The 26,769-nt window shown below is 46.7% G+C and overlaps 2 protein-coding genes and 1 long non-coding RNA gene across 3 annotated transcripts in view; all 3 read right to left on the bottom strand.

Moving 5' to 3' along the window:
- LOC143673051 (uncharacterized) overlaps positions 1-26,769 on the bottom strand; it is a 39,940-nt gene that overhangs the window by 9,583 nt on the left and 3,588 nt on the right. Inside the window, exons 3-5 of the long non-coding RNA XR_013170152.1 lie at positions 10,747-10,899; positions 9,581-9,884; positions 6,719-6,804 (exon numbers count right to left, since the gene is read on the bottom strand). This is a non-coding gene — a long non-coding RNA (uncharacterized LOC143673051). The remainder of the gene's footprint in view (positions 1-6,718; positions 6,805-9,580; positions 9,885-10,746; positions 10,900-26,769) is intronic.
- LOC143673052 (uncharacterized) lies at positions 831-4,483 on the bottom strand. The gene is made up of 7 exons (XM_077147427.1): positions 4,417-4,483; positions 3,356-4,332; positions 2,418-2,495; positions 2,181-2,292; positions 1,960-2,105; positions 1,776-1,861; positions 831-1,114 (listed from the first exon to the last, which is right to left on the bottom strand). The coding sequence occupies exons 1-7, from the start codon at positions 4,481-4,483 to the stop codon at positions 1,069-1,071; spliced, it is 1,512 nt and encodes a 503-aa protein (XP_077003542.1). The 3' UTR covers positions 831-1,068.
- LOC143673047 (testis-specific Y-encoded protein 1-like) lies at positions 21,208-24,812 on the bottom strand. The gene is made up of 8 exons (XM_077147420.1): positions 24,746-24,812; positions 23,952-24,661; positions 23,685-23,897; positions 22,747-22,824; positions 22,510-22,621; positions 22,289-22,434; positions 22,105-22,190; positions 21,208-21,443 (listed from the first exon to the last, which is right to left on the bottom strand). Exons 1-8 carry the CDS (start codon positions 24,810-24,812, stop codon positions 21,398-21,400), a joined length of 1,458 nt encoding a protein of 485 aa, XP_077003535.1. The 3' UTR covers positions 21,208-21,397.

A 26,769-nucleotide genomic window follows, 5' to 3' on the forward strand; every position in this document is an offset into this window, starting at 1 on the left:
TGAGGTTACTGTATACTTTTTGGGGTGGAGCACCCAAAGGGATGCTCGGACCAAAGTTAATCTGTCGGGAAAAGAGAACAAGTAAGAAAGGTCTAAAGGCGGGGTCACTGAGGGAACAGCACACAAGCGTGGATGGCCTTGCATTTGCAAATTTCCCCAGTTTACCGTCCCACTTTTTCTCAGTCCAAGTCTGTTTTTGCCCCAAAATGAAGTCTGAGAAAAACAAAGGAACTCATATGAGGTCATACGTTTACAAGGAAACATGCTTCTTCTCCACTGTTCCTGTTTCTGCCTCTTTACCACCACCAGAAACTCAGTAGTTCCTTTACCAACTCCTCATCAGAGTTTTCCTTCCCTGCCTGTGCCTTAACCTGCATTAGTCAATCTGTTACTTGTCGTGCTGGTACTGACAGGGTGACTGCTACCCTGCCAAAAATTCTGCACTAATATGGATCTGGCAAACATATAGTTCACAAATAAATAGAGTTTTAAGATTTCCTGCATTTCCTGGTATTAACTTGCCTGAGAATATTCCAGGGAACAGACACTGGTTTAAGCTCCACGCAAGCAACACAGCACAAAATCTAGGTTTTACTCGACTGTGAACCCCCTCCTCCTTAAGCCCTTCTGCTTGCCTTCCCTCACGTCCCATGTAAAACTGAAAAGCGCACAGTTAATTGGCCTCTCTTTTCCAAACTCCTACTGCCTCATACCTGAACAGGCAGGAAAAACCATTTTACCAAACTGGAGTCCCAACTACTTCCCATCTCTTCACCTTCCTAAGCTTATATTCCATAGGTTACTAATTCCCAGGCAGCAAATTAAAAGCCCATAGTGCGTCGTTTCCTTCATTGGGTCCACCTCCCGCAAAGCACAACTACGCACTGCAGACACAAACGGGTAATCACTTGAGAGTATTTATTTTGTCCAGGATTATCATTCAATGTTTAAAGAATCTCATTCTTTCTATTTCCACCACCTGCTCCATCCTTCAGTTTTAAGTTCTGCAAAACCACGGGGTGGGTTACTCATCTTCTAAATCTCAAGTGCTCTTCTGCCATATTTTCGCTATGTTTGATGCTCTATCGCCCCCAGATCAAATGGAGAGGGTTCCCTGGAAAACACATGCACACCAACTCAAATCTACATCAAAGATAACAAAACTGCCCTTTCAGAAAATGATAAATTAAAAGCTTATGTTTAAGCATCTTAGTCCTAATGAACTCTCCATATTTTCCCATTGTTAAAACTTTAAATTGTACCTCAGAGCTCAAAATTCTCCTATGCACTCAATGCACTCAATTGTCTTTATTCTGGTTTGGCTGTGGGAGGACAGCACCTGGAAATTCGTATTCAGAGAAAACTCTGAGAATCAAAAAACTCATGGGTCTTTGGATTAGCAGTTCCATAAGGATGTGCAGATGTTCTGGGTGAGGTGGGGGGTGGGGTGGGCAGCAAGGAAGTCTCAGGGAGAGCCAAACATAAATATAGGAGCGGAAGTAGGGCTCCTGTGTACCCATGCAATGATGCCTCAGAGAAGTGGAGATAATGACTCCCGTGTGCATCAGTGCCCATGGCTAGTCATGCTCTTGCTACATCGATGAGGTTTCCCCCACCACAGGCTGGTTTACACTACACTATCCCAGGATTCCTATCTCAGGTGGCGACCTAATGACCTGGCGCTATTCACTGCCATCCTCTCTCTTCCTTTCCAAGAGGAATAACCCAGACAGATGGCAGCACGCATTTATTCTCCGGCCAACTGAGATCCTCACCTGTCTGCCTCTCCATACCATCTGCTGGGACCTCCCATTCTTAGGTAGTACTGCAGGGCATTCAGCCAGAGGTCTTCACAGATGATCTGGTAGAGGGAAAGGTGTGAATGGGGTTGGCACTCTACTTCCCTAGCATCTGGGAAGCACACCAAGCCATTTATGAAACTGCCCCTGGGGGATTTACCTCAGCAATTGTGCTAGACCCTGAAGGACTGTGGTCAGAAATCCAGTTGAAGAAGTTCATACTGGTGTTCTGGCGACTGCACCTGTAGGCCTGGCATTCACAATCCCCGAACCATTGGATTGGAGTGGTCTGAGATAACAGATATCCTGCAGAAAGAGAAAGAATGAGGGATACTATATTGTTCACCCATCCCTTGTACCGTCTGAACAGCAACTTCTTACCAGTGATGGTAATGTCATATGCCTTTGTGATCACCGGGTTTCGGAAGTAGGGGTTTCTCCCAAAGGAAAACGTGATCGTACAGCAGTTCTTGGGAGGGATGCACACTTCCACCTGACAGGGAAAAGCAGAGGAGGGAGAAATCATTCTAGGGACACGCCTTTGCCTGATTACATGCTGAATCGTTTCCACCTGCCCTCCCTCACTCATTTCTGTAGGCTGAGCCTTCCATCTCTCACCTCCAAGTCGATCATGTAGCTGAGCAGGTCCCGATCTTGGTCAGTGATCATTGTTGACAGCTGAGGATGGTTCAGAATCTGTACTGGGTAAAGGAGCTCAAACATGCTAGGTTGGCAGGGGTAGAAACAGCTAGAGCACATCTGGAGGGCAATCAGAAGTGGGATCACACATCTGCCAGACCTCCTGGCATTACCAATCCATCTCAGTCAATACCCACACTTCTATAAAATCTTCCTTAAGCCTTCTGTTGCCTGTGTTTTGTGAGTCTGAACTCACACGGGTGTACAGTCTGTTTCTTGAGAACTCCTGACCTCTCTATTTTATTTGCATGATGGATAGGTCTTGAAGGGTACTTCTTGAGCTCTTACAGAGGGTTTGAGAGTGTTGACTGGAGGCCGCGTGTTCCCTGGAATCGCATGTGGGGCATGTGTGTACTCAGAGTCCTGAAGTGTGACAGGGTGCAATGGAGGGCAACTACATGTAGAGAGGACTGCATACAGTGAATGCAGCTCCACGCAAGAGACAACAGTTATATGCCAAAGAACCTGTGTGCTCAGAAGGTGGACCTGAAAGGCAGGCAGCATGACCTTTGACCCTAAACATGTGTGACTAACAATACCCCGCAGAAGCAAGGTTGAGTGGAACACGATACAAAGTGTGCTTCAAACAGATTGCATGTGTGGAAGGATGTGCACGCAAGTCTGAATTCTGCATAGGAAGCTGAACTCCCCACCCACCAGGATGGAACCATATTATGAACACAATCAGGATTCTCAAAAAGCCTGTGTTTGCAACTGTCGGCCACCCCTTCCTCCTGAACTGCTCTCTCCCCGCACTAAAGCTGTCCCCTTGCCCCCAGCCAGGACATCCTCCCCAAACCCTCCTCCATAGTCCACAGCTCTGTGAGGCTATCGCCTCCGAAGTGCATTAAGGATACAGTTTGCAACCAGAAGCCTGCAATGCACCTGATGCTGCTGCTTCTGAAATCCAGGTAGGGCTGAAGCTCGTGTATTAGCTTGCGCTTGTCCAGGCACAGCACCTGGCTGCCTCGTGCGATCAGACTGCTCAGTTCTAAATGCAGACTCTCTAGCGCCTCCGTGGATGTGCGGGGCCGAGGCGGGGCCTGCTCACGCTCCTGGGGGCTCTCCTGCTCCTGCTCCTCCTGCTCTTGCACCTCCTGCTCTTGCACCTCCTGCTCTTGCACCTCCTGCTCCTGCTCCTCCTGCTCTTGCACCTCCTGCTCTTGCACCTCCAACTCTTGCACCCCTGGCTCCCATGCCACTACCTCAACGAGCACCATTACGTCCTCGTTCACCAGCCCAGTCTCGCCCCGGATCTCTATCTCAACTCTTCCTTCCAGCTTCTCAATCTCCAGCCCCATCCCCACCCAAAGGATCGCAGTCTCCTCGCTGGGCCCTTCCGTCACCTCCCGCACGGCTGCGGCCTGCGCCTCTGCCCCTGCGCTGCTGCTCTCTGGGGACTGCTCCCCCCGAGGCCCCACAGACTCTCCTACCAGAAGGCCACCTGCCGGGCCAACGAGGTTTCCCGAGCATCCCGGAGGAGCCGAAGCCTCGCCAGGACGTGCTTCACTCGCCATGGGCCCTGGTCTGGTGCAGAGAAGGCTGGCGCACAGGCGCTTCCCAGCAAACTCCAGCAGGCGCTCCGGGCGCCACCGTGCGGCGCGGATGGCTTCCTGGCGCCTGCGGCAGACGAGCTGCTGGGGCGCATGCGCCGCGGTGGGCGCCGTCCACCCGGCCGGCTTTGGCGGGAAAGCGGCCCTCAGCACCCCCAAGCCGCTGCTCGTGCACACCCTGCTCCCCTCGTAGAGCGGAGCCCCCGGGGAGGCGGCTCCGGGGTGGCTGCCGGCCTCTAGCAGCGTGCTGGGGAACACGCGTGTGTTCAGAGCGCGCAGTGCTATGTTCTCAGTGCGCGCAGTGCTATGTTCTCAGTGCGCGCAGTGCTATGTTCTCAGTGCGCGCAGTGCTATGTTCTCAGTACGCACAGTGCTGCCTGCCCGGTCCCTGCGGAGGAGCGCCATAACCCCTTGGGAGGCCTCACCGTACATGCTCTCGTTGCTCCCAGGAGCACCCTGCCCCAAGACAGCAGGAAACTGCTTCCAGCAGCGTCGCCCAGTGCCACGTGAGCCTGCCCTGCCCTTCTTCTTCTGCTAAGTTTCTCTTGGGGGCGAAAAGATCTGCTCCCTGCCCAGAAGCACCCTCACCCCCAGGTCCTAGTCTTATTAAAAAGCAATTAGGATAAGAGTAAAAAACAAAAAAAACAAAACTATAGCTCAGATGCATCTTCATTCAGTGTTTTAACATGATTACTTTACAATTAGGTATTATTGTGCTGTCCATTTTTGAGTTTTTGTATCTAGTCCTGTTGCACAGTCTGTATCCCTTCCGCTTCAATTACCCATTATCCTAACCTGTTTCTAACTACTGCTGGACTCTGTTACCAATGACATATTTCAAGTTTATTCTTGAATGTCCGTTCACATCAGTGGGACCATACAGTATTTGTCCTTAAGTTTTTGGCTGGACTCAGCATAATATTCTCTAGGTCCATCCATGTTATTACATGCTTCATAAGTTTATCCTGTCTTAAAGCTGCACAATATTTTTTTTTTACTATTATTACTACTTTTATTTCTTTTCTCTATATTAACATTTTGTATCTTTTTCTGTTGTGTTGCTAGTTCCTCTAAACCAATGCAAATGTACTAAGAAACGATGATCATGCATCTATGTGATGATGTAAGAATTACTGAGTGCATATGTAGAATGGTATGATTTCTAAATGTGGTGTTAATTTCTTTTTTTTTTCTTTCCGTTAACTGAAAAAAAAAAAAACAAAAAAGCAATTAGGAAGGTAAACATGGCAAAAGGAAACTATCAGAAACAGCGTGTGGAGCTCCGCACGAACTTGGAATCGGTTGGGAGCAACAAAATCTTGCCGAAAAGCAGCAAGGCTTCACGCAGATACTACTCAAGTCAACTCTTGGGGGTTCTGGGTTACAGGGGAGCACATTTCAAGGCCAAAGTCCGTGAGGGATAAAACGTCTGAGAAAATGTGGGCAGAGACTCTGTTTCCAGCCTGGGTTCTGAGTGTCCAAAGTTGCCATCAGACCATTCAGTTATAAGTATCCTTGTCTGCCTGTTCCCGCATGAACCAGAGGAACACATTTCTTTGCCTTGGTGAGAAGGTGAGTTTATTGAAGATGCAACAACAAGGAACTGTAGAGAAAACTTTCCAAGACCCATTCAGAGTGCGAAGGGAAGGTTGTTTTTTTCTATGCCCAGACAAAGATTTGGCTAAGGTTCAGAAAAGAATGATGGAGAAAACAAAAATTAAAAAGGAAAAGCTGTTGCGTCAGCAGCTCCTGTGTATTGTGGCCCTCATTTTTGTGATTTTGGGATTTTGATCGTATCCATCAAAGGTAGGGAGGTGCTGGATTAGTTCCTATGGTTTTTTCGAAGATAGACAGTTTATTCATTCTGAATTATACACTGATAGATAGTAGTGGAAGATTTCAGCATTGCCGAGAAAATACAGAATACCCTAAACAGCACAGGTTTTCGTGACAATTGGGCGAGTTCCCTGGATACGATTTCACTGGGTAATAACATTTCTTCCCTCAGTGTTTATGTTTCTTTACTGCGACACCTTCAGATTAGAGCTTTTAAAGGCTTTTAAGCAGTATAAGCTGCTGCCTGGGAGAGTTATGGCATAGCACGTCCATAGTATGGAATAGCATTTGGTGTAGAAGATGGAAACTAGTTAGCTGCACCAGCATGAACACCGTGTTTAAGAGCAGTAGTACAGAAATGTCAGAGCCAGGAAATAGCCTCTGTGTTAGCATGTGTTGGGTGTGTTCTCTTTCCCATGTGTTCCCCCACCTCGGCTCTCAGTCATCGTCTTCATCTCAATAGCTTATGTCTTCTCAGTTGCCCGTAAAATAGTAGGACAAGAATGACCAATTCCTTAGCTATTTGATTTGCCTTTCCTGTATTGTGGCTGTGTATTTATGTCCAGATCCACTTCCAGATTAACATAACAACTCTTCTGCCCTTGCTCAGTAGGAAGAAATTACAGAATATTGGTCCTTTTCCCAGAATAAATGTTCACAAGATGCTGTATGTTCTAGTTTGCTAAGTGCCAGAATGCAATATACCAGAAACAGAATGGCTCTCAAAAGGGGAATTTAATCAGTTGCTAGTTTACCGTTCTAAGGCCGAGAAAATGTCCCAGTTAACACGTCTGTAGAAATGTCCAGTCACAGTCATCCAGGGAAACATACCTTGATTCAACGACAGCTGGCAAAGTTCAGGGTTTCTCTCTCAAGTGGGAGGCACGTGGTGAACACTGTCAGAGCTTCTCTCTCATCTGGAAAGACACATGTGAACACGGTCAGGGTCCTTCTCTCATCTGGAACTGCACATGGCAAACGTGGCGTCATCTGCTAGCTTTTATTAACAGCTCTGCCATTTCAATCAAATACTCTGATTTAATAACTCTTGTAGGAGATTGTAAGGCTTCTTTCCAGCTTCACCCTCGTTGAGTTCCCCTTAAGTAGTGGATATATTCATAAAGCCAGTCTGACCCTAGCAGACTGAACTAAAGTGTAAAGACAAAATACTTCCGTGAAGTATAAAATTCATGCAAAATTAAAATATTGTGTCTTTTGGGGGGAGAGGCAATGAAATATTATATTTCTTTCAGCCGTGTTTAAAGATTGCATATATGTCTGTTCTAGGAATCTAGCATTATTCTAATGAGTTTGATCTTAATGGGAATTGTATGTTGCAAGACGTTTTCTTAGAAAGGGGGTTCCACATTATTTTAGAAACTTTAATATGCAAAGTACATACTGAATGTCATTATCACACTGAAAAGGAAACTGATTTTATCCTAGATGACTTGTCGTTACACAAATAATGTAAAACGTGTAAAGCAACACCTGAATTATATGAGAAGTCACAAAACATTTATGAAAAGAGAGATTCTATCTGTAACATATTTTGTAAAGTCTTAGTCTCAGAGGTGCAAGGGTAGTTCAGTGGTACAATTCCTGCCTGCCATGTGGGACGCCCAGGTTCAATTCCTGGCCTGTGCACATTCCCCAAAACAGACAGATAAGCAAACAAAGAAACAAATAAAGCTTCAGCAAATGGTGCTGCAATAATGGGACACTCACTTGGATAAACAAGGAAATATGACCCGTGCGATATATAAAACTTAAAAGAAGCCGTAGTCTCAAATAGTTAACTGAAGCAAAACTAAAATTAACTTTCACTAGAGTGGCAAAGCTTACTTGAATAACTAGTGTTATAGTGAAATGTTACAAAGGTTCTTTTTTCTCAATAATCAAGATGAAGGGGGAAAAAGTCTGGGCTTTAGCAGAATCACTTCCTCTACTTTAACTTTATCATGTTCTCAGTTGTTTAAGATTATCAAGTCTTACAGCTTTTAAAAACAGTCGAGTCTTTAATTTTAGTTCACGAAGAACCACTTATTGTTTCAAACTTGACAACTTTTAACATTTTGTTTGCTCAAGGGCAAATCCTAAAGGATATCATTTTATTCCAAAAAGTTGTTAGGGATTTGCTTTTCCATTTGGCAAAAAATTAAAGCCCTAATAATAGTTGTCTGAGATGCTGCACGATATATCAGAAATGTTTAGCCAATGGTATAGAAGTATTGTGTAGCCTTCTCTTGGTTACTGATCTGCAGCATACCAGACAACAGACAACAATCTAATGTTGCTAGCTGTAGCTTGAATTCTTTTAAAAGTCACCATACGGCACAGAAACAGACCCATTTGCTTGTCAATTACATTGTTTTACTCCAATGCTTGGTCAGTGCTACATGTTCAACAGAAAGAGCCTTTGAAAAACAATCAGTCCGGGGATGCGACCCCCTCCCCGAGGGATGTGGGGGCCCCTCCCCCGGGGATGCGCCCACCAAGGCCCTAGGCTCATCTTGGCCCTCCTCAGCTCCCTTCCTGTTTCCTGTAAGGCTGTACATAGTCCTTTTATTTCCTAGTGGCCTCTGAAACTAGTTTATAATAAACTCCTAAGACAATATTGTTAAAAAATAAAGAAAAGAAAAACAAACAAGGCAGGTATACAGTGTACCCACGAACCTTCATAATCCTAGGAAAAATGTCAAGTACAAAAGCGAACCCTTGCTTTAACTCGAGGGCTTACATATCTAAAACAGTGTCCTAGCAGTATGCGTGCTATCTCCCCGTTTGAGTGTTTGGCTAGACCCATGTCTGGGGACCCTAAAATGAAGAAATTATCCGCCGCGTCACATGGACATCTTCCAGAAGCAGATGAGAACGTGGTGGCACTGAAAACACTTTTATCTCTGCCTGCTGGAAAAGCCTCGGTCCCTTTGGCTCTTCAGTGGACACTGCCTGCAGATGGGCTCTGGGTCATAGTGCGGGACGATGCTGTGAGACAGGCTGGTGGACACCTGGAGTCCACTGGCCTATTTTCCAGAGTGCGAATGACGCTGCACTATAACAACTGTACACAGAGCATACCTCCAAGAACTACAATCACCAGAATGACATGGTGGAAGCCAAAAAAGGCACATTGACCATGAAAGCCTGCTTCTGTGCGGGGACAGCACGAACCATCTGGTAAACTTAATCTCCAGTTCAGCGCAGGAAAACAGTTGTGCATTTAATCAATATTTAGTCAGATAAATATGACTATCTCTTCAATACTCAATCACATGCAAAATGATGCTGATGATGTTAAGGGTTACGATAATATAAATTCATTTCCTAAAAGGTTAAAGAATTGACCGATGAAGTTGAGAGTAGCATCAGCATGACTTCTGTTTTGCTTGCCATGTATTTGATTGGCTATTGCCTGTATGTACCCATGCATTCATGTCCCGCGTAAGGGATCAGGAGATAGGCCTCAGCCGAGTGGAAAATCTCCCCAGGTCCATGAAGAACACCTGGTAAATGGGGCCAGGATGTGGGAATTACACAAACACGTTTTTGCAAAAGCGAATAGCGCTTGTTTGCTTCTCTAGATAAGCTTGCTTGCTTACAGCTGAAAAACCAGTATGTGGTACTGTGAAAACTAATGCCCCTTCTCTGCTTCTGTGGATAAGGTTGCGGTTTCAGCCTTTATAAGCCTACCTTGCAAGCTGCACGGGGCTGCTCTCTGAATCTTCCTTCTTTGAGGGTTTCTGAGGCAGTCGCTGGCCAGCTAATAAAGACGCTAACTTGGCTTGCCGTTTTTCAATTGTGTGGTCTCTCTCTCGGTACGCCCCACACATCCAGATCAGCTTCCAGCTTCATATAAGAACTTCTCTGCCCTTGCTCAGTAGGAAGAAATTACTAAATATTGGAACTTTTCCCATTTTCCCTTCATAATGTTCACAGATGGTGTTTCTTAGGAGTAAGGGCATATCACGTAGAAGAAGGGGGATTTGAAAGCTGGCTGGATAAAAAAAATACTCAATATAAATCTTTAGCTGTGAAAGGCTTAGTAACCAGAAAAGTATTTCTTATAATCATTTTACTTAAGCATTAAGTCCTGACTGAGTTATTTTAATCCTAGAAACTACTGCTGAAATAGGCTGCTACTAATTTAATCACAAAAATTTACCTTCTCAGAAGGAGAAATGAACCTTAATACAAAGTAAAAATTTAAAACTAATCAAGTTTAAGCCTAGCTGACAGCGACTTAGCCTCCCTGCACTTACCTGTTGTCCCCAGCAGGTGGTGCTGCGAGGCTCCTCCCTCAGGCTCACTCCCTCCCCATCTGGAGCAGCTGCCCTGCACTTTCCCCAGCTTACCACCAGGTGGCAGGCCTGAGAGCGCTCGTCTATTAGCACGGCCCAGGCTGACCACAGTGGATCGAGTCCTGCCTACCTGGTTGAAGGTTCCTCCTCGCCTGGGCAGCTGGATGACCAGTCTCTGCCGGCAGCACCGGGGAACTGAGCAGCACCCAGGGATCAAGTGACAATGATGCCAGACACTGCTTCTGTGGGGCTGGCTATTCCTGCACCCAGCTGGGTGAGTGCTGCCTCGCCATGTGGCCTGGGCCCCACAGTGCATCGTCACATCACCTCCAGGGTCGCCCTAGGTGCTGTCAAGAATGACCCATGCAGGGAGCTCTCCCCGCCGGCAGCGGAGTCAGGCTGGGGCTGAGGATACTCACTTATTCCTTCATTCCTCCCCACATGCCATAGCCACCCCTTGGGATCACAGCTTCGACACAACCAGCCCTCCCCTCCGGGTGCCCCCCCCCCCCAACTCCCCAACACAAAACTGCCTCAGGATCCTGTTTGATTACTCACAACCATCCCGCAGTCCCGTCACTTTCTCCCCATCCCCTGTCTTCTTCCGTGGAGCACCAGTGAACTGAAGCACTCCACTCTGCTCTACCATCTTCCTGGAAGTCTTCATACCATGTGTCCGTCCTGCAAGCTGAGCCAGGGAGGGTTTTATTTCTGTAACAGGAAAGGAGCAGAAGGAAAGTTTTTGAGTTTAAATTGACAGCGAGTAATTCAACAGTAGCCTCTAGGCTTTAAATAACTCAGGACTGCTTGAGTGAAATGATCATAATAACAAGTTTTCTAGTTAGTAAGCATTTCCAAGCTAAAGAGGTACACTGAGTATTTTTCTATCTGTCCAGCTGTCAAATCCCCCTTCTTCTGTGTGAAGAAAAGACCGGCATCTTGTTCCCAAGGACCGGCATCTTGTGATCATTTACTAGGAAGGGAAAATGGGAAAAGGCGCGCTATTTTGTAATTTCTTACTACTGAGCAGGGACAGAGAAGTTGTTATATTCATCTGGAAGACGGTCTAGACATAAATACACAGGCACAGTACAGGCAAGAGCAAATCAAATAGCTAAGAAATTGGTCGTTATTATCCTACTGTCTTACCGGCAACTTAGAAGGCATGAGCTATTGAGATGAAGACGATGACTGAGAGTCGAGGGGGTGGGCACATGGGAAAGAGAACACACCCAACACATGCCAACACAGAGGCTATCTCCTGGCTCTGACTGCTCAGCACTAGTGCTCTTAAACACAGGGTTCGTTCTGCTGCAGCTAACTAGTTTTGATCTGCTACAGCAAATACTATTCCACACCATAGTGCTGTGCAATGACTCTCCCACGTAGCAGTTTTTACTGCTCAAAAGCCTTTAAAAGCCCTAATCTGAAGGTGTTGTAGTAAAGAACTGTAAACACTTAGCAAAGAAGCATAATTACCTAATGAAATCATATCCATGAAATGGGCCCATTTGTCACTAACAGCTGTGCTGTTGAGGGTATTCTGTATTTTTGTGTGCCGTCCTGAAATCTACTGTTCTCTATCATTATAAAATTCAGAATAAATAAACTGTGTATCTTTTAAAAAAATGATATGAACTAATTTAGCACCTTCCTCCCTTTGGAGAATAAGATGAAAACCCAAAACTCACCAAAATGAGGGCCACAAGACCCAGGACCTGCTGCTCAAACAGCGTTTCCTTTTTAATTGTTTCTCTCTCTCATTTTTATTAGAACCTTGGCCATTTCTTTGCCTGTCGGGGCATATAAAAGCCCAACCTTCCCTTCGCATGATTAATAGGTTCCCATACAAAATGGAAGTGAAGAAAGAAGGGGATGATGAAAAGTATGGAGAATGAAATATGGCTAATTCAGGGATGATGTTATACATTTGAAGTGTGTGTATCACTTGTGTACATGTGTGTTCATTTCGGAAGCAGATTCAGTAGTGCAAAACACAGCTCCTTTTCGGTTTTCTAAGTAGCCGCCTCGTGATTGGTATATGGGGAACAAAGCTGTATCCTGGAGAGCAGGTGTGTAGACTGTGTTGAAATTCCAGCAGGGGAAACAAATATTCCAACTCCCTCAGGGGCTTCGGAAGAGAAGATGTGAAAATAGATCCATCTTATTGGGGGATCATTGTTTTTACAAGGGAGCAGAAGCATGTCAGGAAAAGGGTCTTGAGGATGTGGCTCACTGGCATATTTTGCTTGGCTACGGTTCTAGTTTGCTAGCTGTCGGAATGCAACACACCAGGGACGGACTTTTAATAAAAGGGGATTTATTTTGTTAGTTCTTCAGAGGAAGGCAGCTGACTTTCCACTGAGGTTCTTTCTTACCTCAAGGAAGGCACAGGATGGTCTCTGCTGGTCTTCTTTCCAGGCCCCTGGGTTCCAGCAACTTTCCTCGGGGTGACTTCTTTCTGCATCTCCAAAGGCCTGGGCTGAGCGGCTAGTGCTGAGATGAGGAATGCCGAGCTGCTTAGCAGTGCTACCTTGCGCTCTCTCATTTAAGCACCAGCCAATTAAGCCAAACGTCACTCATTGCAGCAGACACGCCTCCTAGCCGACTGCAGATGTAATTAGCAACAGATGAGGTTCACGTACCATTGGCTTATGTCCGCAGCAACAAGACTAGGCGTGCTCACCTGGCCAAGTTGACAACTGAATCTAACACAGATATACGTCCCCCAATACCACCCCCTTGAATATCTCCCACATGCTAACACAGAGCTAGGAAGGTGTAGAAAATATTAAGACTCTTTGAACTGTTGAACTCAGAGTTCTCCAGAACACTATGAATGCGGAATAAATACCTGCCAAAGACAAACGGCAAATGTATTCGGATGAGGTTTCCAAGCCACATTCTGGGAACATGGGTGTTCTCTTTTGCTAGCTGGCGGAAGGCAATATACCAGAAACAGAATGGGTTTTAAAAAGGGGACTTAATAAGTTGCTAGTTTACAGTTCTAAGGTCGAGAAAATGTGCCAATTAAAACAAGTCTATAGAAATGTCCAAACAAAGGCTTTCAGGGAAAGATACCTTGGTTTAAGAAGGCCGATGAACTTCAGGCTTTCCTTCTCAAGTGAGAAGGCACACGATGAACACAGTCAGGGTTTCTCTCTCATCTGGCAAGGCACATGTGGGACACGGTCAGGGTTCCTCTCTCATCGCGAAGGGCACATGGCAAACACAGCGTCATCTGCTAGCTTCTTCTCCCGGCTTCCTGTTTCATGAGGCTCCCCGGCAGGCATTTTCCTTTTTCATCTCCAGACGTCGCTGGCTGCTGGACTCCTCTACTTCTCGGGACTATGTCATTCTGCTCTGCTGTCTGTGAATCGCTCATTCTCCAAAATGTTTCCTCTTTGATTGGACTCAAGAAACTTATGAAGACCACCCAGATGGGTGTAGACATGTAGTCACCTAATCCAGCTTAACAGCCACTCTTGATTAAATCACATCTCCAGGAAGATATCTGATTACAGTTTCAAACATACACCATTGGATATGGCTCATTCTGCCTTTGTGAAATGGGATTTAGATAAAAATGTGGCTTTTCTAGTGGACATCCATCCTTTCAAACCAGCACAATGAGGAAAGCGTATACAAAGTTGGTTATGTCAATATAATGGACAAAATGCCTTTGCCTAGTTTCTTCATTAACTGATTTATTTATAGCATCTGTATGAAAAGCAAGTACATGGTATAGGGCACATAACATGAAAGCAAACAGGAGATGGGTTGGAACAGAGACGTAATGGGAGACCAAAATACAAAATGTTAGGGTAATAAAACAATAGATTTCGGGTTTCTAGCTTTAAAAAGGATGTCACATCCATGTATAACATATGGACTGTAGGACTTACACTCCCAGGAAGAGGGACATCCATTCAGAGGTACAAAGAGATTAGAGGTAAAATGACAAGTAAGCATGTCATCTATCCAAGAGGAAGAGACTGGGATTTCTAAGGTCAGGAGGAGCATCACATCAATTCATAACGGAATTTAAAAAAAAAAAAGCAAACACAAGATTTATGCTGCCAGTGGGTGTCAATTAATATCTTACAGTATATGCATATCTTAGGATTTGGAAAAGAAGATGACATAGTTACTCAAGGACTAAAAGCAAGGGTTTAGCTGATAGGGAGCACGCATCTAAACCTAATGATAATGCTAGTGTGCATGTTGAAATAGGAGGTGTGCAGCTAATTTCCCTATGACCATATGATGTATGATTACTAGGATATTTTTTATCTGTTACGGGTTTAGTGTCCAGAATATATTGAGGACTGCAACCAGGAACATCAAAAGATGCCTAATTAAAATGGGCAAAGGTTTTACAGCCAATACTCCAAAGAAGACATGGAAATGTCAAACAACACCTGAAAAGATGCTTGCCTACACCGTCACCGGGGAAATGCAAAAGGAAAACACAATGCAAACGAAACACACTCAGGCAAATCAAAAATACACTTCATACACGATGGCTACTATTAAAGAAAACATGAAGGAAATAATCACTGAGAAGGATGCAGAGAAGTTGCAACTATTACAGATTGTTGAAGGAATGATGGTAAACATCATTTTTTGGTAAATGATGGTAAACAGTTTGGATTTTCCTTCAAAAGCTGTACATTTCCCATATGACCTAGGTGTATAATTATTTCGCGCATGTACTTCTAACGGCGTACCCCAAAGAGTGGAAAGCAGGGACACACATATCTGCACACCACTGGTCTCTGTATACTTGATAATAACTAGAAGGCCATGCCACACACATCCAAGAAATAAATAAAATGTGTCTTGGCATGCATGGAACATTCATCAGCCTTCAAACAAAATGAGGTTCTGACTAGAGGTCACAACATGCCTGGACGGGCCGGACTCCTGGAGGAGCTACAGGGAGAACCTGGACCGACAGCTCAGGGGCCTGGGCCGGGGGCTGTCCGCGTCCTGCCTCGTGGTGTGAAACACCACCACGCCGGTGGCGGAGACCATGTCCGGGGATTTTCTCCCCAAGGAGAGCCAGCCTGTGAGAAGACATGAGCCAGGCCAACTTCTACAGCTCTGCCGAGGCCAGCAAACGTGGCTTCGATGTGCTGGACGTGCATTTCCACCCGCCAGTCCGGGCAGCACCAGCGGCGAGACGGCGTACACCGGGACATACGAGCTCACCGCCATGTCTCCCAGCTGCTGCTGTGCCACCTGGCAGCCGCCTGGGGCGTGGACCTCCCTGCTGCACCCCTGTGAACAGGTGGATCCGGGATGACCACACGATGGCATGTGCAGACGGGCAGGGCCACAGGGGATGGCTGGAGAGCAGAGGTGACTCCAGTGAGTCCACCGTGCCCTGGTGCCACGGATTCAAATTTCCTCAGCAGTGGGCAGCATCATGCCCCGCTGCTGCCGCACGTCTGGCCACGGCACCCACGGCATAGCCAAGGCACCCCTTTGACCTCAAACCGAACTCCCTTATCCCCCAGCCTGTCAGGGCGGCAGTAGATTCCCGCACATCCAACTTGGTGCTGGGACGACAGACAAGATTGGCCGGGATAGAGTCAAGAAAGAGTCGCACAGCCTCTCTCAGCACCGCTCAGCCTCCTTCAGCGCCGGGACGCATGTTTCAGAGAGCATCGCCCCTCACCCCCCACGGAACACCAACACTCATGGAGACCAGACAGCAGGCTTTCAGATCGAAGCCCTGCCTGAGGCCAGAGGCGAAGGCTCAGATGCCACACTTAGTCTCCTCAGCACCCAGAGTCAAAGGGCTTTGTGGCCTGATTGATGTTCCTCTACTCTGCCATGATTTCTGCACACTGGTTTAAGAAGAAACCACCACGTACCCTGCCATGGTGGCTCGGTCTTTACCCCTTGCCCTCACCAAGGAGCAGGCTCACCCCTTCCCCTTTGCCTGCCCTCTCACCTGTACTCCTTGGGAGAGGCTAGATACCAGACAGGACCCCATCACCACTCCCCTCTATGGGTGCGTGCAGAAAGGATCATCGAATAAAAAAGTTCTCTCATGCACAGACCCTGTGATTCTGCAAGGTCCGTATGGGACTGTATTCTAGGGGTGTGTCCATGTTGGATGGAAGCCGCCTTCTTCCATCATGCTTCAACATCCATTATACTCAGGGCAGGTCTACTGAGGACAGAGTGGGGAGGCATCCACATGGAAACGAGTCCAGAGCAGTGCCTCACAGAAGGGCTCTATACATTGGGTTGGTCTCCCTACACACGGTCAGATTTTAACTCCCTGGGTTCCTGCTGGCTTGCTGGAATCTGCTGGAGTAGTTGATGGGTCCAAATGTCTGTGATTGGCTGCATACGGCCAAACAAGCCACGCCTTGCTGTTCTCACCAGCCAGGACCTCAAAGTGTGTTGGTGCTGTTCAGTGGGCTCACACATCCCTGTTACCAGTAGGACTTATATTTATGGACAAGAAACTACTTGGCCTTGCATATAAGTAGGAGCACAGTGAGGCCCCATGGCTGTGGACTCCAAAGGCCACATCATCACTGTACACACAAGACACACTTCTTCACATCCCAGGAGTGGTGGGGCAAGGTTGCTGGAGGCCTTATCTCACAACCATAACCAAGGCTGAAAGTCCAGAGATTTTATGGGCAGGAGGATTTATCCTCATCGGCACGAGGAAATGAGCAACACCATAACTCGAACGGCACAGCTGTAGACTTAAAGGAGACGACTGGAAAAGGACATTAGGGGAGTTCACAGCCTTCACTGGGAAACGGGAAGAACACAGTCTAGAAGACAGGTAGAAAATGTTGAGATATGGACATGTGATGCTGTTCTTCACTAGCAACCAGAGAACAGATCCGCAGGTACCCAAACCAGCAGTTCTGGGGCACAGGAGATCAGGGAAAGACCATTACAACATGTAAGGAAGAGCTGGATGAAAAGGACGAGAAATGACAAGTGTCAGATTGGGTTGTGTGTGACCAGGTGCCCGCTCTCCAACCTCTGATCCCAGCAGCTGTGGAACGGCATCCTGTTAGGTGGTGAGATATGGCACATTCCTTGAAAAACGGAGGGCCAGCAAGGGTAACGCTCTTTTTCCTGCAGCCCAGAGCTTTTCTTGCAGGAGCTCAGAAGTTCCAGGCTCCATTAATCCTACAAACTGAGAGAATGCAGTGAGAGAGTAATCTCCATTGCATTTCACGTCACTCAACTCCCACTCTGGATGCCAGCTGTGCCTGGAAAACCCTAGGGCAGAGATATTTACCTGCTCAGTCTCACAGTCTACAGCCTCTCCACATGGACTCTTAGGAGCCTGTAGCTCAATGGTTGCCACAAACTGGAGAGAATGATGACGTGGCCTTTCTTGGTCATTGTTCCTCTCTGGTGGCTCTCAAAAGAGTTCCCTCCAAAATGCTTCCGCTTTAAAAGGATTCCATTGGCACAGGTGGAGGAATATCTCCTTCTAATCCAAGGTTAATACCCATAATTGGATGAGTCACATCTCCATGGAAATAGCCAATCAAGTTTCAAACCTGTACTCCACCCTCGAGTACTGAACGGGCTTTGAAAGAAAAAGGCCGCTCCCATAGGATTGGATCAGGATGAAGCCTCGTTTTCTTCCTGGGTACATAATCCTTCCAGACCAGCAACCTTCAAGATAATCTCATTAAGATAATCAGATGGCTGGAAATCTTAAATATATTGCAAGGCACATTAGGAAACAAGAAGAAATGGCCAAACCAGAGGATCATGTTAAAAAGTCCGAGGAAATAAAGAAGTTGCACAAATAACCAATGGTGGGCAAACAAATCACCCAAATATTTTCAATGGGATGTTTAAAGAGATCTAGGATATTACAAAGACACTAGAAGAGCAGAAGAAGCATCTGAGCGATTACGCAAAAAAAGAGCAGACTTACAGCAATGAAAGGTATGGTAGATGAACTTTAAAGTGTGCTAGACACAGTTGAAGATTTGAAGATTTGAACAGATAAGAAGAAAGTATGTGCAGACTAGAGGACACAGCAAGTGAACTTGAACATGCCAAGGAACAAATGGAGAAAAAACTTTGAAATCTGTGAGCTGGTTCTCAAGGAAATGATAGGTAACTTGAAGGCAAAGAGAAGAGTAAAGGGCTGGAAAGATACTTGAGGACATTAAAAAGTTTTAATGGCTAAAACATTTGCCACCCTGAAAAAGACATAAATATTGAAATTCCAGAAGCCCAACATTCTCCAAATCGTGTAAATCCAAATAAGTCCACTTCAAGCCACACGGTGCTCAGACAATTAGTGTCCCAGATAAGGAGAGAATTCTGAAATCAGCAAGAGAATAGCGATTCTTCACAAGTAACAGAAGCCACGTGAAGCTCAACAGAGTCTTGGAGGTAAGAGGGGATGGTATCATCTACTGAAAATTCTGAAAGAGAAAAACTGCCAACAAATACTTCTTACATCCAGTAAAACTGTCCTTCAAAATTATGGAGACTTTAAAATACTCACAGAAAACTGATGCTGAGAGCACCTCCTATTAAGAGCCCTGTCCTATCAGAAGTACTAAAGGGAGTTCTCCAGATGGAGAGAGAGAGAGAGAGAGAGAGAGAGAGAGAGAGAGAGAGAGGGAGGGAGGGAGGGAGGGAGGGAGAGAGAGAGAGAGAGAGAGAGAGAGAGAGAGAGAGAGAGAGAGAGAGAGAAAGAGAGAGGGAGAGAGAGACAGAGAGAGGGAGAGAGAGAGAGAGACAGACAGAGAGAGACAGACAGAGAGAGAGAGACAGACAGAGAGAGAAACAACCTTAAAAACCAAAACCAATAAGAAAAAGAAGCTTAGAGGAGAGCACTGAAGTGAAGACTGTCAGTCAAAGTTAGTAAAGTATTACAAACAGAGGAAACCAATACAGCTGAGAATTAAAAGCCAACTGAAAATGGTCAACGTTAAATGTAGCTTCAACAGAACTAAAACTGAATGTTACGAGATTACATTGCAAATAAACTGGCACAGACTGGCAGTATGGCTAAAATGTATGATCTGTCTAGATGCTGTTTACAAGAGCTCCACTTTAGACCCACGGATACAAATAGGTTGTAAGTGAAGGGATGGAAAAAGTCACTATGCAAACAGTAAGCAAAAAAAAGCTTGGGTGGCTGCTGTAACATCAGGCAAAATAGACTTTATGGGCTCTTCCGACCTCAGTATCCTGTCCCCAGATCCCTCAGCAGCCTCAGTCCCCCTCGGGAGGTGACGTCCAGAAAGCACCACCAAGCTTTGGCCAGCTCCTGAAGTAGAGACTATGCCGCTACCTAAAGTTTCCAACACGTACAGAAAGGAGTTATGCTCGTCTGAAGGGGTGGGGAAGATTTCATGAACGCTACTATCAAACCTCACCACTGCGACTGGTTTGCTGTAGAACACACTTCACCCACGACATCGCAAAGTGGCCTCTGTGCAGACAGCAAGTCCAATGCGAGAAGTGAGCGATAGAGGTGCACATACGGTCTCTTTAAAGTGGAAATCGGGAGGAAGTCCCGTGGAAACAATCGGCCTCCCTTTTCCAACGACAGCAGGGTCTAACCTTTAGCCTGCGTCCGTCTTAGAGCCGTTACTGGGGAGCAATTACATAATCATGATGGATACCCTGAATGTAACCACTTCCAAGGTGAGATTTCAAACATGTACAGGCTTTAAATGTGTAATTGAGTCTGCTACTGCCGATCCAATGTGGAGCGTCATGAAGAGAATGCAAAAATTCCAGAAAACGGGAGTCCCATCCAATAGGCAGGACCTGGTTTTTGAAATGTTTGTGGAGAACCAGCCAGGAAATAGGAGACATCCTAATTTGAGTTGTGTGGTCAAGAATTGCTCTCCTGGCGGGCCGCGGTGGCTCAGCGGGCAAGAGTGCTTGCCTGCTATGCCGGAGGACCCCGGTTCGATTCCCGGCCCCAGCCCATGTAAGAAACAAACAAACAAAATATAATAAAACAAGAAAATGTTTAAAGAGGTTTCCCTTTCTTCCTCCCTTCCTTCCTTCCATCCTTCCTTCCTTCTCTCTGTCTTTCCTTCCCTTCCTCCCTCTCTCTTTAAAAAAAAAAAAAAAAAAAAAAAAAGAATTGCTCTCCTATTGAGTTTGAGGTTACTGTATACTTTTTGGGGTGGAGCACCCAAAGGGATGCTCGGACCAAAGTTAATCTGTCGGGAAAAGAGAACAAGTAAGAAAGGTCTAAAGGCGGGGTCACTGAGGGAACAGCACACAAGCGTGGATGGCCTTGCATTTGCAAATTTCCCCAGTTTACCGTCCCACTTTTTCTCAGTCCAAGTCTGTTTTTGCCCCAAAATGAAGTCTGAGAAAAACAAAGGAACTCATATGAGGTCATACGTTTACAAGGAAACATGCTTCTTCTCCACTGTTCCTGTTTCTGCCTCTTTACCACCACCAGAAACTCAGTAGTTCCTTTACCAACTCCTCATCACAGTTTTCCTTCCCTGCCTGTGCCTTAACCTGCATTAGTCAATCTGTTACTTGTCGTGCTGGTACTGACAGGGTGACTGCTACCCTGCCAAAAATTCTGCACTAATATGGATCTGGCAAACATATTGTTCACAAATAAATAGAGTTTTAAGATTTCCTGCATTTCCTGGTATTAACTTGCCTGAGAATATTCCAGGGAACAGACACTGGTTTAAGCTCCACGCAAGCAACACAGCACAAAATCTAGGTTTTACTCGACTGTGAACCCCCTCCTCCTTAAGCCCTTCTGCTTGCCTTCCCTCACGTCCCATGTAAAACTGAAAAGCGCACAGTTAATTGGCCTCTCTTTTCCAAACTCCTACTGCCTCATACCTGAACAGGCAGGAAAAACCATTTTACCAAACTGGAGTCCCAAGTACTTCCCATCTCTTCACCTTCCTAAGCTTATATTCCATAGGTTACTAATTCCCAGGCAGCAAATTAAAAGCCCATAGTGCGTCGTTTCCTTCATTGGGTCCACCTCCCGCAAAGCACAACTACGCACTGCAGACACACACGGGTAATCACTTGAGAGTATTTATTTTGTCCAGGATTATCATTCAATGTTTAAAGAATCTCATTCTTTCTATTTCCACCACCTGCTCCATCCTTCAGTTTTAAGTTCTGCAAAACCACGGGGTGGGTTACTCATCTTCTAAATCTCAAGTGCTCTTCTGCCATATTTTCGCTATGTTTGATGCTCTATCGCCCCCAGATCAAATGGAGAGGGTTCCCTGGAAAACACATGCACACCAACTCAAATCTACATCAAAGATAACAAAACTGCCCTTTCAGAAAATGATAAATTAAAAGCTTATGTTTAAGCATCTTAGTCCTAATGAACTCTCCATATTTTCCCATTGTTAAAACTTTAAATTGTACCTCAGAGCTCAAAATTCTCCTATGCACTCAATGCACTCAATTGTCTTTATTCTGGTTTGGCTGTGGGAGGACAGCACCTGGAAATTCGTATTCAGAGAAAACTCTGAGAATCAAAAAACTCATGGGTCTTTGGATTAGCAGTTCCATAAGGATGTGCAGATGTTCTGGGTGAGGTGGGGGGTGGGGTGGGCAGCAAGGAAGTCTCAGGGAGAGCCAAACATAAATATAGGAGCGGAAGTAGGGCTCCTGTGTACCCATGCAATGATGCCTCAGAGAAGTGGAGATAATGACTCCCGTGTGCATCAGTGCCCATGGCTAGTCATGCTCTTGCTACATCGATGAGGTTTCCCCCACCACAGGCTGGTTTACACTACACTATCCCAGGATTCCTATCTCAGGTGGCGACCTAATGACCTGGCGCTATTCACTGCCATCCTCTCTCTTCCTTTCCAAGAGGAATAACCCAGACAGATGGCAGCACGCATTTATTCTCCGGCCAACTGAGATCCTCACCTGTCTGCCTCTCCATACCATCTGCTGGGACCTCCCATTCTTAGGTAGTACTGCAGGGCATTCAGCCAGAGGTCTTCACAGATGATCTGGTAGAGGGAAAGGTGTGAATGGGGTTGGCACTCTACTTCCCTAGCATCTGGGAAGCACACCAAGCCATTTATGAAACTGCCCCTGGGGGATTTACCTCAGCAATTGTGCTAGACCCTGAAGGACTGTGGTCAGAAATCCAGTTGAAGAAGTTCATACTGGTGTTCTGGCGACTGCACCCGTAGGCCTGGCATTCACAATCCCCGAACCATTGGATTGGAGTGGTCTGAGATAACAGATATCCTGCAGAAAGAGAAAGAATGAGGGATACTATATTGTTCACCCATCCCTTGTACCGTCTGAACAGCAACTTCTTACCAGTGATGGTAATGTCATATGCCTTTGTGATCACCGGGTTTCGGAAGTAGGGGTTTCTCCCAAAGGAAAACGTGATCGTACAGCAGTTCTTGGGAGGGATGCACACTTCCACCTGACAGGGAAAAGCAGAGGAGGGAGAAATCATTCTAGGGACACGCCTTTGCCTGATTACATGCTGAATCGTTTCCACCTGCCCTCCCTCACTCATTTCTGTAGGCTGAGCCTTCCATCTCTCACCTCCAAGTCGATCATGTAGCTGAGCAGGTCCCGATCTTGGTCAGTGATCATTGTTGACAGCTGAGGATGGTTCAGAATCTGTACTGGGTAAAGGAGCTCAAACATGCTAGGTTGGCAGGGGTAGAAACAGCTAGAGCACATCTGGAGGGCAATCAGAAGTGGGATCACACATCTGCCAGACCTCCTGGCATTACCAATCCATCTCAGTCAATACCCACACTCCTATAAAATCTTCCTTAAGCCTTCTGTTGCCTGTGTTTTGTGAGTCTGAACTCACACGGGCGTACAGTCTGTTTCTTGAGAACTCCTGACCTCTCTATTTTATTTGCATGATGGATAGGTCTTGAAGGGTACTTCTTGAGCTCTTACAGAGGGTTTGAGAGTGTTGACTGGAGGCCGCGTGTTCCCTGGAATCGCATGTGGGGCATGTGTGTACTCAGAGTCCTGAAGTGTGACAGGGTGCAATGGAGGGCAACTACATGTAGAGAGGACTGCATACAGTGAATGCAGCTCCACGCAAGAGACAACTGTTATATGCCAAAGAACCTGTGTGCTCAGAAGGTGGACCTTAAAGGCAGGCAGCATGACCTTTGACCCTAAACATGTGTGACTAACAATACCCCGCAGAAGCAAGGTTGAGTGGAACACGATACAAAGTGTGCTTCAAACAGATTGCATGTGTGGAAGGATGTGCACGCAAGTCTGAATTCTGCAAAGGAAGCTGAACTCCCCACCCACCAGGATGGAACCATATTATGAACACAATCAGGATTCTCAAAAAGCCTGTGTTTGCAACTGTCGGCCACCCCTTCCTCCTGAACTGCTCTCTCCCCGCACTAAAGCTGTCCCCTTGCCCCCAGCCAGGACATCCTCCCCAAACCCTCCTCCATAGTCCACAGCTCTGTGAGGCTATCGCCTCCGAAGTGCATTAAGGATACAGTTTGCAACCAGAAGCCTGCAATGCACCTGATGCTGCTGCTTCTGAAATCCAGGTAGGGCTGAAGCTCGTGTATTAGCTTGCGCTTGTCCAGGCACAGCACCTGGCTGCCTCGTGCGATCAGACTGCTCAGTTCTAAATGCAGACTCTCTAGCGCCTCCGTGGATGTGCGGGGCCGAGGCGGGGCCTGCTCACGCTCCTGGGGGCTCTCCTGCTCCTGCTCCTCCTGCTCTTGCACCTCCTGCTCTTGCACCTCCTGCTCTTGCACCTCCTGCTCCTGCTCCTCCTGCTCTTGCACCTCCTGCTCTTGCACCTCCAACTCTTGCACCCCTGGCTCCCCTGCCACTACCTCAACGAGCACCATTACGTCCTCGTTCACCAGCCCAGTCTCGCCCCGGATCTCTATCTCAACTCTTCCTTCCAGCTTCTCAATCTCCAGCCCCATCCCCACCCAAAGGATCGCAGTCTCCTCGCTGGGCCCTTCCGTCACCTCCCGCACGGCTGCGGCCTGCGCCTCTGCCCCTGCGCTGCTGCTCTCTGGGGACTGCTCCCCCCGAGGCCCCACAGACTCTCCTACCAGAAGGCCACCTGCCGGGCCAACGAGGTTTCCCGAGCATCCCGGAGGAGCCGAAGCCTCGCCAGGACGTGCTTCACTCGCCATGGGCCCTGGTCTGGTGCAGAGAAGGCTGGCGCACAGGCGCTTCCCAGCAAACTCCAGCAGGCGCTCCGGGCGCCACCGTGCGGCGCGGATGGCTTCCTGGCGCCTGCGGCAGACGAGCTGCTGGGGCGCATGCGCCGCGGTGGGCGCCGTCCACCCGGCCGGCTTTGGCGGGAAAGCGGCCCTCAGCACCCCCAAGCCGCTGCTCGTGCACACCCTGCTCCCCTCGTAGAGCGGAGCCCCCGGGGAGGCGGCTCCGGGGTGGCTGCCGGCCTCTAGCAGCGTGCTGGGGAACACGCGTGTGTTCAGAGCGCGCAGTGCTATGTTCTCAGTGCGCGCAGTGCTATGTTCTCAGTGCGCGCAGTGCTATGTTCTCAGTGCCTGCAGTGCTATGTTCTCAGTACGCACAGTGCTGCCTGCCCGGTCCCTGCGGAGGAGCGCCATAACCCCTTGGGAGGCCTCACCGTACATGCTCTCGTTGCTCCCAGGAGCACCCTGCCCCAAGACAGCAGGAAACTGCCTCCAGCAGCTTCGCCCAGTGCCACGTGAGCCTGCCCTGCCCTTCTTCTTCTGCTAAGTTTCTCTTGGGGGCGAAAAGATCTGCTCCCTGCCCAGAAGCACCCTCACCCCCAGGTCCTAGTCTTATTAAAAAGCAATTAGGATAAGAGTAAAAAACAAAAAACACAAAACTATAGCTCAGATGCATCTTCATTCAGTGTTTTAACATGATTACTTTACAATTAGGTATTATTGTGCTGTCCATTTTTGAGTTTTTGTATCTAGTCCTGTTGCACAGTCTGTATCCCTTCCGCTTCAATTACCCATTATCCTAACCTGTTTCTAACTACTGCTGGACTCTGTTACCAATGACATATTTCAAGTTTATTCTCAAATGTCCGTTCACATCAGTGGGACCATACAGTATTTGTCCTTAAGTTTTTGGCTGGACTCAGCATAATATTCTCTAGGTCCATCCATGTTATTACATGCTTCATAAGTTTATCCTGTCTTAAAGCTGCACAATATTTTTTTTTTACTATTATTACTACTTTTATTTCTTTTCTCTATATTAACATTTTGTATCTTTTTCTGTTGTGTTGCTAGTTCCTCTAAACCAATGCAAATGTACTAAGAAACGATGATCATGCATCTATGTGATGATGTAAGAATTACTGAGTGCATATGTAGAATGGTATGATTTCTAAATGTGGTGTTAATTTCTTTTTTTTTTCTTTCCGTTAACTAAAAAAAAATAAAACAATTAGGAAGGTAAACATGGCAAAAGGAAACTATCAGAAACAGCGTGTGGAGCTCCGCACGAACTTGGAATCGGTTGGGAACAACAAAATCTTGCCGAAAAGCAGCAAGGCATCACGCAGATACTACTCAAGTCAACTCTTGGGGGTTCTGGGTTACAGGGGAGCACATTTCAAGGCCAAAGTCCGTGAGGGATAAAACGTCTGAGAAAATGTGGGCAGAGACTCTGTTTCCAGCCTGGGTTCTGGGTGTCCAAAGTTGCCATCAGACCATTCAGTTATAAGTATCCTTGCCTGCCTGTTCCCGCATGAACCAGAGGAACACATTTCTTTGCCTTGGTGAGAAGGTGAGTTTATTGAAGATGCAACAACAAGGAACTGTAGAGAAAACTTTCCAAGACCCATTCAGAGTGCGAAGGGAAGGTTGTTTTTTTCTATGCCCAGACAAAGACTTGGCTAAGGTTCAGAAAAGAATGATGGAGAAAACAAAAATTAAAAAGGAAAAGCTGTTGCGTCAGCAGCTCCTGTGTATTGTGGCCCTCATTTTTGTGATTTTGGGATTTTGATCGTATCCATCAAAGGTAGGGAGGTGCTGGATTAGTTCCTATGGTTTTTTCGAAGATAGACAGTTTATTCATTCTGAATTATACACTGATAGATAGTAGTGGAAGATTTCAGCATTGCCGAGAAAATACAGAATACCCTAAACAGCACAGGTTTTCGTGACAATTGGGCGAGTTCCCTGGATACGATTTCACTGGGTAATAACATTTCTTCCCTCAGTGTTTATGTTTCTTTACTGCGACACCTTCAGATTAGAGCTTTTAAAGGCTTTTAAGCAGTATAAGCTGCTGCCTGGGAGAGTTATGGCATAGCACGTCCATAGTATGGAATAGCATTGGGTGTAGAAGATGGAAACTAGTTAGCTGCACCGCATGAACACCGTGTTTAAGAGCAGTAGTACAGAAATGTCAGAGCGAGGAAATAGCCTCTGTGTTAGCATGTGTTGGGTGTGTTCTCTTTCCCATGTGTTCCCCCACCTCGTCTCTCAGTCATCGTCTTCATCTCAATAGCTTATGTCTTCTCAGTTGCCCGTAAGATAGTAGGACAAGAATGACCAATTTCTTAGCTATTTGATTTGCCTTTCCTGTATTGTGCCTGTGTATTTACGT

Source organism: Tamandua tetradactyla (assembly GCF_023851605.1).
Source record: "Tamandua tetradactyla isolate mTamTet1 chromosome Y unlocalized genomic scaffold, mTamTet1.pri SUPER_Y_unloc_1, whole genome shotgun sequence".
NCBI lineage: Eukaryota > Metazoa > Chordata > Mammalia > Pilosa > Myrmecophagidae > Tamandua > Tamandua tetradactyla.